The sequence below is a fragment of the Phyllostomus hastatus genome, unplaced genomic scaffold (genome assembly GCF_019186645.2).
Source record: "Phyllostomus hastatus isolate PE091 unplaced genomic scaffold, TTU_PhHast_1.1 phas_contig_17, whole genome shotgun sequence".
NCBI classification, from domain to species: Eukaryota; Metazoa; Chordata; class Mammalia; order Chiroptera; family Phyllostomidae; genus Phyllostomus; species Phyllostomus hastatus.
Window position 1 is genome coordinate 24,008,997 of NW_025333664.1, and position 15,290 is coordinate 24,024,286.

At 54.5% G+C, this 15,290-nt stretch overlaps 1 protein-coding gene across 1 annotated transcript; it reads right to left on the bottom strand.

The window, feature by feature from the left end:
• Window positions 1-1,558: 1,558 nt before the first annotated feature.
• LOC123815197 (neurophysin 2-like) lies at window positions 1,559-3,464 on the bottom strand. Its single transcript, XM_045833418.1, has 3 exons — window positions 3,345-3,464; window positions 1,884-2,085; window positions 1,559-1,728 (listed from the first exon to the last, which is right to left on the bottom strand). The coding sequence occupies exons 1-3, from the start codon at window positions 3,462-3,464 to the stop codon at window positions 1,559-1,561; spliced, it is 492 nt and encodes a 163-aa protein (XP_045689374.1).
• Window positions 3,465-15,290: the final 11,826 nt, after the last annotated feature.

Below are 15,290 nucleotides of genomic sequence, written 5' to 3' on the forward strand. Positions count from 1 at the left end.
AAGGTGGCAGGTTCAAGGGTGATAGCAAAGCTGATGTCTAAGGCCAACAGAGAGCCTGACCTTGGCTGGGTGCCTGAACCTGCCCCTCCCCCACCCCCAGGGCTGGCTGAGGCTGTCAGGAGGCTGTGCCCTAAGACAGCTTCTTGGGGTCACAGCTCAGAGTGCCTCCTCTCAGCTGGGGTCCTTGCTGGCCTCCAATCAGCAGAGGATTCTGGAGGAGAGGGAGCCTCTGTGGCCCCGAGACCTGGAGCAAGACATCCAAGGAGAGGCCACAGAGGACACAGCTGGTAGGGAAGGAAGGATGGGACATAACCGAGGGCTGGAGGGCAGAAGGCAGAGGAAGGGGTGTGGGAGGACAAAGAGAGAAGCAAGAAAGGACCCGGGGAGCTGGGGATGAAGGGAAGGGAGGCGAGTGAGGGGAAAGGGGGCAAGAGCAGAGGGGAGAGAAGGACAAAGTAGGACAGAGGGATGGAGAACAGCCTCGGCCTCACATTATATGACATCTTTGACCTGAAGATGGATGTTTCACAGTGTGGAAGGTGCGTGTGTCCGGGAGCTAATGTGAGTGTGTGTGTGTGTGTGTGTGTGTACGTGGGCCTGTCTCTCCTGGAATCTGTTGTGTCTGCTCCTGTGAGTGTGTCCGTGGTTGTGAACGTGTACCTCAGGGCCTACTGTGTGTCTGTGACTGTGGTCACGATTCATGGGGCACATCACTAACAATTATTTTCTTGTCTGTGTGTGTGTGTGTGTGTGTGTGGTTCCCACAGCTGTAGGTGGTGGAGACAGGTGGCCAGGGTCTCACCGAGGTCTGTCTGTCAGGGTGGCTGAGACGCCAGCTGGGGGCGCCTGGTTCCCTCTGGGACAGACAGCACCTGGGCCCTGAGCTGGGTCTGGGGGTACTGGGCCCACTCCCCACCCCTGCACACCTGCACGCCCACAGCCACACACAAACATGGCACAACCGTGGATGAAATGGGCATTGCATCTCAAATCTGGGGCCCTGGAAGGGTCCCCGAAGCCACTTGTGCCTCAGTCTCCTGGGATGTAAATGGGAACCGGAACTCCTGGTCCCTTTGTGGTTTGTCCCTTCTGCCCCTCTCTCTGTCACTCTTGGTGTCTGCCTGCTCTCTCTCTGTCTCTCCCTCTGTCTCTCTCTGTCTCTGTCTCTACATCTCTCCCTGCCTTGTCCACGGATGTCTTCCACCCACCTGCCCCCTTCGCTCCTGTCCCTCTGCCTGAGGACCCCACCCCACTGTGCAGGCTGACTCTGGGCCTTGGCCCCCACACTCCCACCCCCAGGTGCCCTGTCCCAGTCCCAGCAACTCTGCTGGCCCAGGATTGCTTTTCTTAGGGTGTCTGTGCCTTCTCTTGGGTGGATCCGTCTACAACTTGGGGTCCAGGAACAGATGGGGCAGGTGTGTGTGCTGCAGGCAGTTTTTCTCCCGCTCCCGACCTCTCCCCTCCCCATTTGAAGAGACAGAGACAGACATCAACCAGTGCATTTTAAAAGTTTATTTTTGGAGCTTGACAAGTGGGGTGGACTGGGGCAGGCAGGGGCTCAGTGGAGGCCGGGTGGGGCGGGCTCGGGTGCCCGCGCCAGTTGCACCAGCCGCAGCAGCAAGGCCCCGGTTGGTCCGTCCAGCTGGGTCGCATTGTTCTGGTCGATGGAGCGCGCGCGGCGGTGGAAGCCGACGCCGTCCCGGCACTCGGGCTCGTAGGCGCAGCTCTCTGGGGGGACAAGGGGCTGATCGCGCCTGCGGCTCCCGGGACCGGACCCAGATCTCCCCACCCGCCCGCCCACACCCCAGGGTCACACCCACCCGCAGGACCCCCGGGCCGTCCCAGGACCACACCGCCCGCCCCCAACCTCGGGGGCCGCGCACCTTCATCGCAGCAGATGCCGTTGGCGGCGCAGGAGCCCCCGTTTCCGCACGGCTTCTGGCCCGACTGGCAGGGCGACGGCAGGTAGGTCTCCTCCTGGCAGCGCAGCGCCTCGGCCGTGCCCAGGAAGCAGCCCAGCTCGACCCCGCAGCAGATGCTGGGCCCGAAGCAGCGCCCCTTGCCCCCGGGGCCGCAGGGGAGACACTGGGGAAGGAAGGGGTGAGCCGGTCCAGGCCTGAGCTGGGGCTGGCGGTCAGAGCCCCAGTGTGTGGGGAGGCCCGGCAAGGACCCGAGTTTCCGGGTCGCCCTGGAGCTACCTTGGCCCCAAAGGGGGTCAAAGGAGCAGAGCCCACAGCTACTAACCTCCCTTGATTGACAGGAGACTCAGACTGACTCTCAGTGTCCTACTGAGCGTCCTCCCCCACACACCCACCCCACCCCATCAGAGGTGAGGGTCTCCCCTGGGGGCTGCAGCATGGAGGACCTTCCTCCTCAACTGTGGGCCTCCGTGGTGTGCACCCCTCTCTCAGCTGCCCAGCACTGTCTCTGAAATGCAGACCCATCTCTCCTGCCCCCATTACTCAAGCTTGGTCTCTAGGTCACCCCCATGCAGACAGTCCCCTGCCCCCTCCCCACACCTCCAGCCCCTTCCTCCCATTTCCTGTCCCCTCTCTGGCCTTCATCTGCCACCCCACCTGGACCTCTGCCCACCTGCCTATGCACTCACCAGGTAGGTGGCTGGGGCCTGAGTCCTAGATCAGGAGGACCCTGGGTGACCCAGGCTCCAAAGGCACCAAACAGAGCCAAGGGCCACCTGTAGTCTGCTGGCCTACCCACTTTAGTTTATGCAACAGCTCAGAACTGAGCTCCTGTACCTGAGCAGAATTGGCATTGAGCATGGTGGCTAGATTTCCTTCAGCTCTAATGAAAACAGAAGAGTGGGGAAACACAGGACATGCAGCAGGAGAGAACTGGGCTAGATGCCTGGCAGAACTTCCTTAGGGGATGCTCAGGTAGCATCTGCCACCCAGGTGAGCTCAGGCAATGGCCAGTATCTGTGTGGAGGCCGAGGCCTCTGTCTAGGAGAGGCTGGGAGCTGGGTGGGGAAGGCCTCAGGTGCTGGGAAGGACAGAGCCATTGCTGGCTGAGAGGCCCTCATGGGCACACAGGAGGGCTGACTGCCCAGCTCTCCCTGACCCAACCCCAAGCCCAGTTCCTGGGGACACCCTTCTCACTGCATCCCTGTGTGGGTTGGAACAGTATCCAGGAAGCCTTTCAGCCTGTCCTCGCCTGCCTGGCAGCCCAGGCCCCTCAGCCCATGCACCCCAAGCCTGGCTCCCTCTGCATGGCACTGCCCTGAAGCCCGTCTGTCCCAGGGCACCCCTCTTTCCCAGCCCCTGCATGTGGTGCCAGCTCTGGGGCTCTGCCCTTCCCAGCAGCCGTGAGATGGGCAATGGTCTTACCTGTCTCAGCTCCAGGTCAAACAGGTCTCTCTTTCCGCCCCTCGGGCAGTTCTGGAAGTAGCAGGCAGAGGTGAAGGCCAGCAGGCCGAGGAAGCAGGCGGGCAGCATGGCCTCGGGCATCCTGGCACACACAGGTGGGCACAGTGTGTGGTGCTGCTCTGTGGGCTGTGCTGTGCTGCCGCTCTGGCTGCCTATTTATGGCCACAGGTGTTTCCTCTGAGGTGACGTGGCCACCACCACCCCCTCCCCAATGGCTCCCCAGGAGTCCATGGCCACCGGGTCCCAAGCCGTCAGCAGTGATTCAGGCGCCTGGGGACACACGTGTGCCTGACTGTGCAGGGGATGGTGGGGGAGGGCTGCTGGCCTCACTACTGTCACTGGCAGCAGTGTGGCCACGCTGTGGCAGGTGCTGAGGCTGCCATTGCAGCTCTCAGGACTTGGGGCGAGGGAGAGATGGGGTCTCTTGGGACTATCTCCAAACTTTCAGAGGCCTATGGGCCCTATCTCCCCATGTAGCCCCCTGTGAAGGGGTGAGAGGAACCCAAAGGGTTAGTGTGTCAGGAACAGGGCTCTGTCTGGCCCAGAAATGGTATAAAGGGGGCTGCAGGTCTGCAGGACCCCATCAGGAGGGCGGGCACTATGAGAGGACAAGTGACCAAGACCAGCACACAATCAAGGTGAAGTCAAAGGCAGTCTGTGTACTGGCTGCACCGAGAAAGGAGACAGCTGTCTGTAACCTGTGGACCGGGCCGCCACAGTCATGGAGGCCAGGGACTGGTACTGGGGCCATTCCCACAGCGGGTGGGCCAGGCTCCTGTGGAAGCTGGAGATGCTCTCTTCCCGTGTACCCACCCAGAACGGGGTTCAGACACTCAGAAAGCAGGGGCCTTGGAGGCAGCTTCTTGACATGTGACCATCTCTCCCCTCCCAAGCAGGAACATGGGGGTGGGGGACCCAGTGAGGGTCAGAGGATGGGGAGAGCCCCATGGGATCTGACAGCCAGCCTGCCCCAATTGCTACCCTTACCAGGACCCTATTCATGGGGACCAGTAACATCCATGACTGGGTTGCAGATGGGTGCACAGGTGCTTTGGAAGCAAAGGAGTGGAGGAGACATAGCCAAACAGACCCAGCCAGAGGAGGGAGCTTCTGGGCCACCAGAGTAGCTAGCTTCTGGTCCCAGCTCCTCAAGCCCCCAGGCTCTGGGCCTCCTCTCAAGTGTCCTGCAAAGAAGCTCCGGGGGACAGGGCTGCCTCCTCCCCACTAAGTGCCACGAGGAGGGGCCAGTGTCCCAGGGAGGGGCCTTCCTCGCTCAGAATCCGATGTCAAGCTTTGCAGGGACATCTCCTTAGGGGCCATGAGGACACTGGAGCCCCCTGGCCTTTTGCAATCCGACCACTATGGCGGGAAACATCATGACCTGAGCAGGTCACGTTCCCGTCCGAGCCTCGCTCTCCTCCCGTGTGAAGTTGGGTGGACACCGGCGCCCACCTCACAGGGCTCGGTGAGGACTGAAACGCTGGAACATGTACGAGCTTTAGAAGAGGGCCTGCACCTGCGTACCATTAATTATGTGTATAGTATCATCAATGTCGCTATTCTTATTGACAGCTGAAGAGATTTTTCCAGATAACCCAGGAGGAACATTCTCAATTATTCCTGCCCTGGAACGAGGATTGTTCTGAACTGTGGCCGTCCTGAGTCTCTGTGGGTTGGTGCCTACACCCAGCACCTGGCCCTCTTGGAACTTCAGGCCGGAGTTACCCTCTAAAAGTGGGCGGGGCTACACTAACTGCAGAGCTCAGGCCTTGGGGCAGACCAGTCACATCTACCAGCCTCATCATTCTAAGACTTGCTGCCCACACCGGAGCCCCTGGAAGCAAGGGAACACCACCTCTGCACAGTTACTGGAGGGCCTGCTACCTCCAACACCACCTTCTTGGAACCTGCTGGAGCTGAGAAAAGTCTCATTACTGTGCAGACTGGCTGCGTTGGAAATATGTGCCCTCACATGCCACACGGGCCCTCTCAGTAGCCCTGCACCCCCTTCTACAATCCCCTCACATGTTCCCTTCCCAAAGCTACTTTTTCACACCTCCGTCCTCAAGGCTCCTACACCTCACTCAGCTCAGGATCTTGAGTCACCCATCACTTCGAAAAGGAGGATTCAGTTCTTTCCGGTCTTCCCTTTCTCTCCTCCCACACATCCCCTCCGCATCCAGTGTTCTTGCTCTAAGGATGACACAGTGGCTAGGCCAGCATTATGAGTTAGGCCCAAATATGCCTCCCAGCTAATCCATGTGGTATATTATGATGACCTTTTCTTCACTGAGCAACTTTTTATATTCCCTGGAGTTGAGGATTGCCTATGTTTTCCATTGTGGTTCATCTGCCATTTTTAGAAGCCAATCTTTTGTTTTCAACGCTCTCCATTCATGCTGGTGCCCAAACCAATCTACTGAATCTCCTGTGATCAAGGTCATAAATTCCCTCCATGTTGCCAAATTCAGAGGTCATGTCTATGTTCTGTCTTTGCGTAATGCACTAGCAGGCTTCTACGTGAGTGAGCACACACAGAGTCGGTCCCCGGGTCGGGGCACAGACACAGAACAACCAATGAATTTGTAAAGAAGTGGAACAACAAAACGATGTTTCTCTCTCAAAAGAACTAATAAATAAAAACTTTTTCTTTTAAAGATTTTATTTATTTACTTCTAGCGAGTGGGAGGGAGAAGGGGAGGGAGAGAAACATCAGTGTGTGGTTGCTTTTTGTGCGCCCCCTCCTGGGGACCTGGCCCGCAGCGCAGGCATGTGCTGAAGACTGGGAATCGAACCCGCCACACTTTGGCTCCCAGGCCAGCCCTCAATCCGCTGAGCCACACCAGCCAGGGCTAAATAAAAATTGTTTAGAGAAAAGAAAAATGCTGGGTCTTAGCTGGACAGGTATGAAACTCAGTTGGATCTGTACCCAGAGTAAGAAAGAAAAAACCTCACATCTTAAGTCGAGGGAGCTAAATGTGGATCTTTATCAGATCTCTAGATGGGGTTACATGAAGCTTGAAAGAAATCAGAAATAAAAAGACTTCATACAAACTCTTATTGCTAAAGAAAAAATATATAAAAAGCAAACTTATAAGAAAAAGTGTTTTGACAGACTCTTTTGCATAACAAAAGCCTGCACGTCGTCTGTACGGGCGGATACACGCCTGGGGACTCAGTTCCAGCTCCAGGTCCCAGGAGACCGCTCCGGTGTGCCCGAGGGGACGAGCGGCTGCTGCCCCGAGGGCAGACCTCGCTCCCTGTGCTGCGCTGGGGACTAGCCGCGGGATGCTCACATCCCATCTTCCGCGAAGCCGCGACACAAAAGAGCAAGAGATGCCGCTGCGCGCGGGGAGCAGAGCGAGCGTCAGGGCAGAGACAGCCAGCCTGTGGGCCCCGCGGACCCGAAGGGCGGGCTGCGGCGGCCGCGGTGGAGCTCAGACTAGACGAGTTTGCTGGGGGCCCGCCCCTCGCCTGCAGCGCCTGTGAGCCCGGGACCGGGCAGAGCTGTGCCCTGACTGCTGGGGGTCGGGAGCGCGGCGTCCACCACACTTGTCGCCACAGCGGCGTCCTCGGCGAGGCGGCCGCTCTCGGCCGAGAAATGGGCGCGGGGCGGCCGCTCTGCTGGGCACGTGGGTCCCGGCGTCCTGGGGGTCAGGAGCTCTTGGAGCTCGGAGAGCGCGCTGGCCTGCGCCAGGGGCCCCGCGGGCGAGGGGCACGGGGAGGCCACCGCGCAGTGAAGTCCTCCAGGTGTAATTTCAATAGGGGCTGGCTGCAGTTTGGGGACCCCAGGCTGAATGGGGAGTTCCGGGAAGAGGGGCGCAGTGTGGCACACCTGGCAGGATCAACAGCTCGTGTGTGCAAAGGTGTGAAGGAGCAGGATCCCAGCGTGCATGTGAGTGTGAGTGAGTGTGTGTGTGACAGCCCCCAGGATGAACGGGCCGTCCGGCGTGTTGAACTCAGGGCAACAACGCAGACTTCGCAGTTTGCACTGACTGTGGGTGCCCGCACCCCAGCCAGTTCAGTACATTTCCTCCTCCAGTCAGTATAAAGCCGGGAGAAGAAGGAAGAATTCTTTCATCCCATTTGCAGACAGGAGACTCAGGGACAGTCGGGTGGAGGGACTTGCCCAGGACACACAAGGAATGAACAGCAGAGCCGGGATCCCAACAGGCCCCAGGGTCAGAGCCCTTCCCCGCCCACTGCCAGTGCCCCTCCCGGAGGGCATTTGTAACCCACTAGGCTTCAGGATTAGGGGCTGATGGTCCCAGCCTGGTTCCACATTCAGGGGCGTCACCCTGGGCCTCCCTTGCCCCCTCCTGGCACCTTCCCCATGACTGAGTATCTCTCCTCGGGACAACTGATAGGCCAAAATGGGCCCCCTCCTCCGGGCCTGTGGGAGGAGGAACGGGCCCAGGGTCTCCACACCCACGCTCTCCAGTCTGGGCGAGAACCTGGCTTCGCGTCCCAGGTGTGGGGCCCCCTGAGGTTCACCCCCAGGGCCGGGGGAGATCACAGACCCCTGCCAAAAGGGGGTTCTGTTTCTCTTGGCGAGGAAGAGGGAGGAGCAGCTGCCACTTCAGCAGCCAGTGTTTGTCGCAGGCCCCAGGCTGGCAAGGCCTGTAGATCCCACAGACAACTCTACGTGGGAGGACCCTGTGGCACACAGCAGATCGGTGGCCCGTCCAGGCTCGCTCAGCCTGGCAGTAACAGAGCTACGGGGCCAGGAACTCTCAGTCCCCAGTTCCTGCCACTTCCCGTGCCCCCAGCCTTCACCTGGTTTCCCAGGCCATTGGCCTGAGACACACACCTGGTCTCAGCCCCTGCAGGGGCACCTCCAGAGCCTGGGCTCTCCCCTGCTTCTGTGTCTTAGACTGATCACAGCACTTCCTTGTCCTAAACTCTCCTGACTCCCCGCTGCCCTCTGGACCAGGCCCAGGCATTTCAGCACGTCCATGGGGTCTGCTTGTCTGGGCTGCCGACCCCCACTCCTGTCCATTTCCCCATGATTATTACAGCCACATAGGTGCCCTCAAGCCCCAAACTTATTTTCCTGGCCAGTGACACAGGGCTTCTCTCTTGATATCTTTTATTTGATTTTTCAAAGCAATGACCTTTGATTTTATTGAAGCCCCACAGATTGTTTCATCAGTTTATGCCCTTGTCTTTGCTACGCCATTTTATCTGCTTTCTTTGACTTGACGCTGTACTTCTTCGACTTCTCGAGTCTTATGCTTGACTCATAAATTTTCAACCTTTCTTCTTTTTAAATATGTATATTTTATCTTTCTCCTTTTAAAAAATATTTTATTTATTTACTTCTAGAGAAAGGGGAAGGGATGGAGAAAGAGAAGGAGAGAAACATCAGTGTGAGATAGGCACTTGATTGGCTGCCTCTCACACATCCCCAACCGGGGGTGGGGGGTCCTGGCCTGCAACCCAGGCATGTGCCCTGACCAGGAATCGAACCGGTGACCTTTCGGTTCACAGGCTGGCTCTCAACCCACTGAGCCACACCAACCAGGGCCTCTTTTTAAAATATGTACATTTTAAGGCTATAAAACTTTCTTTGTTTCGACAGTTTTGATTTGTATTCCCCTCATTGTCATTTGGTTCTAAACATTTTGTGATGTCCATAGTGATTTATCGTTTTCCCATTTAATTGTTTAAATGAATGCTGGGTTTTTGCTTTGTTTTGCTGTTTTTATTCACCATATGCATGAGTGTTATTTTATTACTGATCTTTAATATTTTTGTAGCTAGAAAATGTGGTCCGTGCTCTATTGGTTCTTTGGAAGTGCTGAGATTCGCACTGTGGCTACGTGGGCAGTCCTGTTTGGTGATTTCACGTGTTTGGTGGCGTCACATCAGTCCTGGAGACATAATTGCGTTGTTCAAGAACTAGCTGATGAAGTGCACGCCTTCTCTGCCTCTCACTGTGGGCGTGGGCTTCTCTGCTACTTTGAAGGTATGTTGCTTGGTGCATACAGGTTTCTGATTGTATGTGCTCTTGATGGGTAATTCCAGTTATCATCAAATAAACTCTCTCTTTATGCTTAATATTTTCGCCTTGAATCTACTTAGCTAATATTAATATTGCTGCATTTATTCCCTTTTAAAAAATCTTTTGTTATTCACCTTTCAGTGTCTCTGTGCTTTATTTATGTCTCTGTTGAAACAGTACATGGTGCGCTCTGACTGGTGTGGCTCAGTTGGTTGGGCATTCACCCCACAAAGCAAAGGTTAGCAGTTTGATTCCCGGTCAGGGCACATACCTGGGTTGTAGGTTCCCTGGTCAGTTGGGGCACATACAAGAGGCAACCGATGGATGTTTCTATATCACATCAATGTTTCCCTCCTCTCTCCCTCTCTTTCCCTCTCTCTAAGAATAAGTAAATAAAAGAAAGAAAGAAAGAAAGAAAGAAAGAAAGAAAGAAAGAAAGAAAGAAAGAAGAAAGAAACTGTACATGGCAGAATCTAATTTTGTTTATCTGACCTGAGTGTTCCTGTTTTAACAAGACAAGCTCACTGTTTCTGTCTGTGATGGTCGATGATCTGCTTGGACTCGTCCACACAGATGCAGCCTCTGTGTCTCTAGTTACTCCAGTGCCCTCACTTCCTTTTCCTGCTTTCCTGTCTCCTAGTAAATTACCTTCAAATTTACCTCAGCAGTTTAACCAAATTATATCTGAGGTAAATTTATATGTCTGTCCTCCAGAACAAGATGAATTCCTTATAAAGTTTTAACACGGAATTCCTTCACTTTCATCATCTTTTATACTGTTGTTAATATTTTAGGTCCACCTTGTTTTTAAGACCCCTCACTGCTCATTACTATTAAAGCTCTACACACCTTCCCTTTGACAACTACATGTTCTGTATCTCCTGATGGAGGAAAGAAAAACATCCCCACCACCCCCCGCCCCCACCTGAGGTCAGCAGCGCATATGAAGCCCAGGGACTGTGCTGATTTCTCCAAAGGGAAGCCTGTATCTGGAAGCGGTATCCGTAGATGCCTCCAGGTTCAATTTAGAAACATCCTCTCTAAAGACGTTTTTTTGTTGTGCAGAAACAAATGGCTGCCCAGTTTATTAATGCCTGAGGACTGCATTTCCGGTCACCCAGGCCTTGCGTGTAAATAACGACGCACACAGTGAGCACATCCAGCTGATGATAAATACGTCTTTTTCCCCTACCCCCACTCCACCAAGTGGTAAAAATGATCATCTTTAAAATACAAAAAATGTTAAGGAAGCAAATGGCTTGTAACTTTGTAAGTACTTAAAATATGGTGTATCTTTTTTCTCATGAATATTCTGTACTATAACCATTGCTTCTATAGTTTAATTAAAACATTTTCAGCCCTAGTTGGTGTGGCTCAGTGGATTGAGCTCCAGCCTGCGAACCAAAGGGTCACTGGTTCCATTCCCAGTCAGGGCACATGCCTGGGTTGTGGACCAGATCCCCAGTAGGGGGTGCACGAGAGGCAACCACACATTGATGTTTCTCTCCCTCTCTTTCTTCCTCCGTTCTGCTCTGTCTGAAAATAAATAAATAAAATCTTAGGGGGGAAAAAACATTTTCTTGGTGTTAGTTTTTCTCAGAAAACAAAAAGAAAAATCCTCTTATTTTCCAAGACCTATCCATCTTCTGCACCAAGGAGGGAAAATGTACAGAGAGGATGTCGAATAGCTGACATTCATAGCATGCTGACAGTGCATTCTCAGCACATACACTGTAAGTCAGGTAACAATGTCATGAGATGTGTTTACCACCATTTTATTGATGTGGAAACTGAGGCACAAAGGGGTTAAGCAAATTTCCCAAAGAGCCATAGGTAGCAAAGAGCCGGAGCAGGACCCCGACCTAGCACCCTAGTGTCAGGGCAGCCCAGAAGGGGGTCGCCGCCCCTGTGTCTTCCCAGGCTCTGATGGGTTCCCCAGGCTGTGATTTGTCATTTTCCTGAGAAAAGGACACTCCGGGAGTGCCCACCATCATGTGCTAAAAATGGTTAATCCAGTGCCCTAACTTGCTTCATAACAACAGAGGGGCAAACTGGGTGAGGGTCAGTACAGAAGAAATGAGACTAGCCATGAAGTAGGAATTGTTGGAACTGGGTGATGGTTAATGAGAGTGTATTCAACTAATCTGTATTTTTGTATATGTGTGAAATGTTCCATAATAAAAAAAAGTTTTCTAAAGTATTGGCCTTACCTTTTGTGGCCCCTGGCGGAAAATCTGACCGCATGTTTAGAAGTTGTCAGTCAAGCTAACAAAACATTAAATAAAACATGTTCTCCCCTCCTGCCCTGACAAATGCACGTTCGTGACGACCTGAAGCCCAGATTCAGGGTTGGGTTCTCATGCTCTTGGGAGTTCTGCAGTAGAACTCGGCAGCTGGGAGGAGCTGGCCTTTCCCTACAGCTTTGTTCTGTTCCAAATTCCAAGGGACCTGGGCATTCCAGGCTGCAGGTTTAGGCTTGACCTGTGCACCTCACACACCACCTCCACTTCCCACCGTGAAGGCACTTCCGCACACTGAGGTGTGGTCCAGCTTGGGCACAAACCTAGGAGAGAGGACTCTTCCAGCCGCAGAAAGAGTCGTGGGAAAGTTAGGCGAGGTGCTCCGTGCCACAGCCCACAGGCTACAGGTTCTGGGCAGGCTATTGCCTGGCCTCACCCCAAGGAGGGCCAGAGCAGGCCCTCTAAGGCAGGGGACCAGGGCCCGTCTTGCCTGGGTCTTAGGCATTACTGGTCCTTGAGTCTTCCAGCGCCAGGCCCTCGGAGGCACGCGGCTGCAGCGACTCAGCTGCTTCATTCCCACCCGCCACAGACAGGGGTCCAAACCAGAAGATGAACATGAGTTTCACTGCTTCCCAGCCCCTCCTGGATGATCCCACACAACCTCCATGTACTTGAGAGCCTGTTATCAGCCCCCTCCTCCTGGTTCTGTGCCCCGTGCTGGAAAATCTGAGCAGGAGGAATTTAGTAGAAGACCGCTGAGAGCCCGAAAGGGAAGGGAAGGCTAGAGAACAGGCTGGAAACTGTGGTCCTGGAGGGCCGCGGAACAGGACCCCACGGAGTTTCACGGGAAGGATGTGTCAGACCCCCAGAGCAGTGCCTGAGATCCAGCCTCCTGCACCCTCGATTCATGAGGGAGGCTCTCAGGAGTGAGGGGAGCTGGACGGACGGGGAAGAAGCCAGGTAAAGATGGGGTTTCAGCTGGACTCTAGCCTCAGCCTGAGCCCACAGGCACCACAGAGTCACCTTACTGAGAGGCGAGAAGGTTAATTTATACGTGTATGTATATATTTGCGTATTACTCAGTCACTGATCAAAGAGGTTGGGGAAAGACCCCCCCCCCTTAGGCATTTTCTTGGTGAGGTGGCTCCCATAAGCTGAGGGCAAGTCTCCGGCGACAGGCTAGCCATAAGCCATTAGCAACCAGTACCCACGGCATCTGGGGCACAACGGGCAGAATCGAGAGCGTCCATCTGGGGATGGCTTCCAGTGCCATCGGCCTCGTCCCTGTGTCCAGACTCCAAGGGGGGCTGTCTATTTGGCTTAGCTGGGCTCACGTGCCACCCACCAAGCATCTGAACAAAGCTCCCTCAGATTGTAGCCAGTGGAGAAACGACAGTGCCTTAAAAGAAAGTCAGGGTGATATTTTAAGGGGACAATGGGTGTGGTGGAGCTAAATGCCCCCCAAAAAACCCTCTATGATTTTTCTGAAATCAGAACCAGAGCCCCATTTTCTTCCTGCAGGTCGATGTGGCTGACCCAGAACTGACTTATTTATGCTCCCCTGTCCCTCTGCACTAGGAACGGATTTTCTCTCGTCACTGTGTCCCCAGGACCCTGCAATGGGCCCTGCACTGGGTCTTGGGTAAAGGAGTCAGCACGCTGGCCAGCTCCGATGGGCCTCGGTCTCTCTGCGGGTGGTGACTGCCCGCAGCCAGACGTTTCTTCGGACACAAAAGTATCAGCCCAGAAACACTTCCAGGCCCCTCCCCCTCTCTGCTAAGAGGATTCTGGCTTCGCCCTCCCAGTCGAGGCCCCTCTGTAGGAGTCATTGAGGATTTGACGGTTGTTCTAGTTACTACTTGCTGGGTAACAAACAACTTCAAAACGCAGCGCTCAGAACCACCACCGGCTCATTATGATTCTGAAGGTCAGGAGTCCGAACAGAGCACGGCAAGGACGCCTTTTCTCTGCTCCACAATGTCTGGGGCCTATGCGGGTAAGAGTGAACGGCCAGGGGCTGGAATCATCTGGAGACTTCTCACTCACATGCCCAGGCACCTGGGCTGGGATGACCCGAAAGCTGGGCTCAGCCGGGACTGCCATCGAGAGCTCCTGCCCACCCGGGGCCTCTCTGTGTGGCTTTTCGCAGTTTGGTGGGGTGGCTGGACTTCTTGCGAGTTCCAGGAAGTGAGTCAGAAGTCACGTGGCATTCTACGACAGCCTCAGAAATCACATAGGGTCACTGCTGCCACCCTCCACGTGTCTAAGCCACCACAAACGAGCCCATCCAGAGTCCAGAGAGGGAACAGAGAGCCCTTTTGGATGGGATGAGAGTCAAATAACTGGCAACTGATTCTTTAATAGTCACAGTGGTATGAAGTCAGAAGGAAAGACTAAGTCTGGGGACAGATTGTTCCAAGGAGCTCTGCAAGAGGTGCGGGAGAGCTGCAGGAAAGTCAGGGGTAGATGGGAGGATAGAAGGGGAATTTTAAGTGTCGCCAAGTGACACCGCAGTGTGACATGGCACGTTGGTTCTTGCCTCTGTGTTTCTTTTGCTCCAAATCACTCAGACCGAACTGCACGGTTTTGTACAGACCAAACTCCACAGTTGCAGGCAGGCTGCGCCCCAGCTGGCCCCCCGGGTTTTTCAGTGAGGAAACTTTTAAGGTTTGAGGCGCTTTCCATCATTTCCGTCATCTCATTATAGAAGGTCAATTTACCAAGGCCATCTCATGCATAAATGCGTGTCTCAGCATCTCATTTCCCCTGGTGTTCATGCTTCTGGCCCCTCCTTGCTCCCAGGGGCTCGCTCCCCCCAGCCTGATCTCATGCTTTGGGTGGGAGGGAGAGGAAGGCAGGTGAGAGGGGCGCTCTCTGGGGGATCCTGGTCTCTGAGACAGGCTAATTACAGGCTTCCTGATTAATGAGCCATGGAGTTGCATTTCATCAGCTGAGTCACAGTGGATGTCTGGGCCCTGGGCCCAAGGGGAGGGTATCAGGAATCATGTCCCTGTCTCCCCCACCCCGATTCTCTACCCCCTCTGTCCAAACCCAGCTCTCCCTATTGGTTTAGAGTGTTGACAGCACCCCTCCTCCCTAGTCTTGCCTCTGCTTCCTGACACCCGTCCTGGGACTGTCCCCAGTCTGTCCATCCTTCACATCATCCCACCCCACCAGGACCACACTGGGCTCATTTGGTTACTGTTTCCCAACATCCAACTTTTCTTTCAAACTGCATCTCTCTCAGCCAACCCATCACACTGCTGGGGTCACTCTGCAGTAAGGCAGCCACACCTGGTAGGATCCTGGCATCCAATGCCTCTGGCTGGAGCCTGCCCAAGGCCACCGCAATGGGGCCCCTCTGCACCTGCTCCCTCCCATACCCTCCTCTTGCAGTAACTGCACATCACGGGTACTTTTCCATTGACATTTCAACCAGGATTAATATCTATTCACAAGAAGTTAACTCTGCTGAACCTTTATTAAGGGAACATCTTTTATATTTGTGCCTAGAGGTGTATATCATTGAATTTTCAAAAGCTTAGTCACGAGTTATTCCATAATTAGATTTTTTGTGCCTCTGGTTCTGGGTTGTATGGTGAGCTTGGACCCCAGTGGACAGGTTCCTGTAGATCGTGGGGATGGGTGATCTCCCACAAGCTC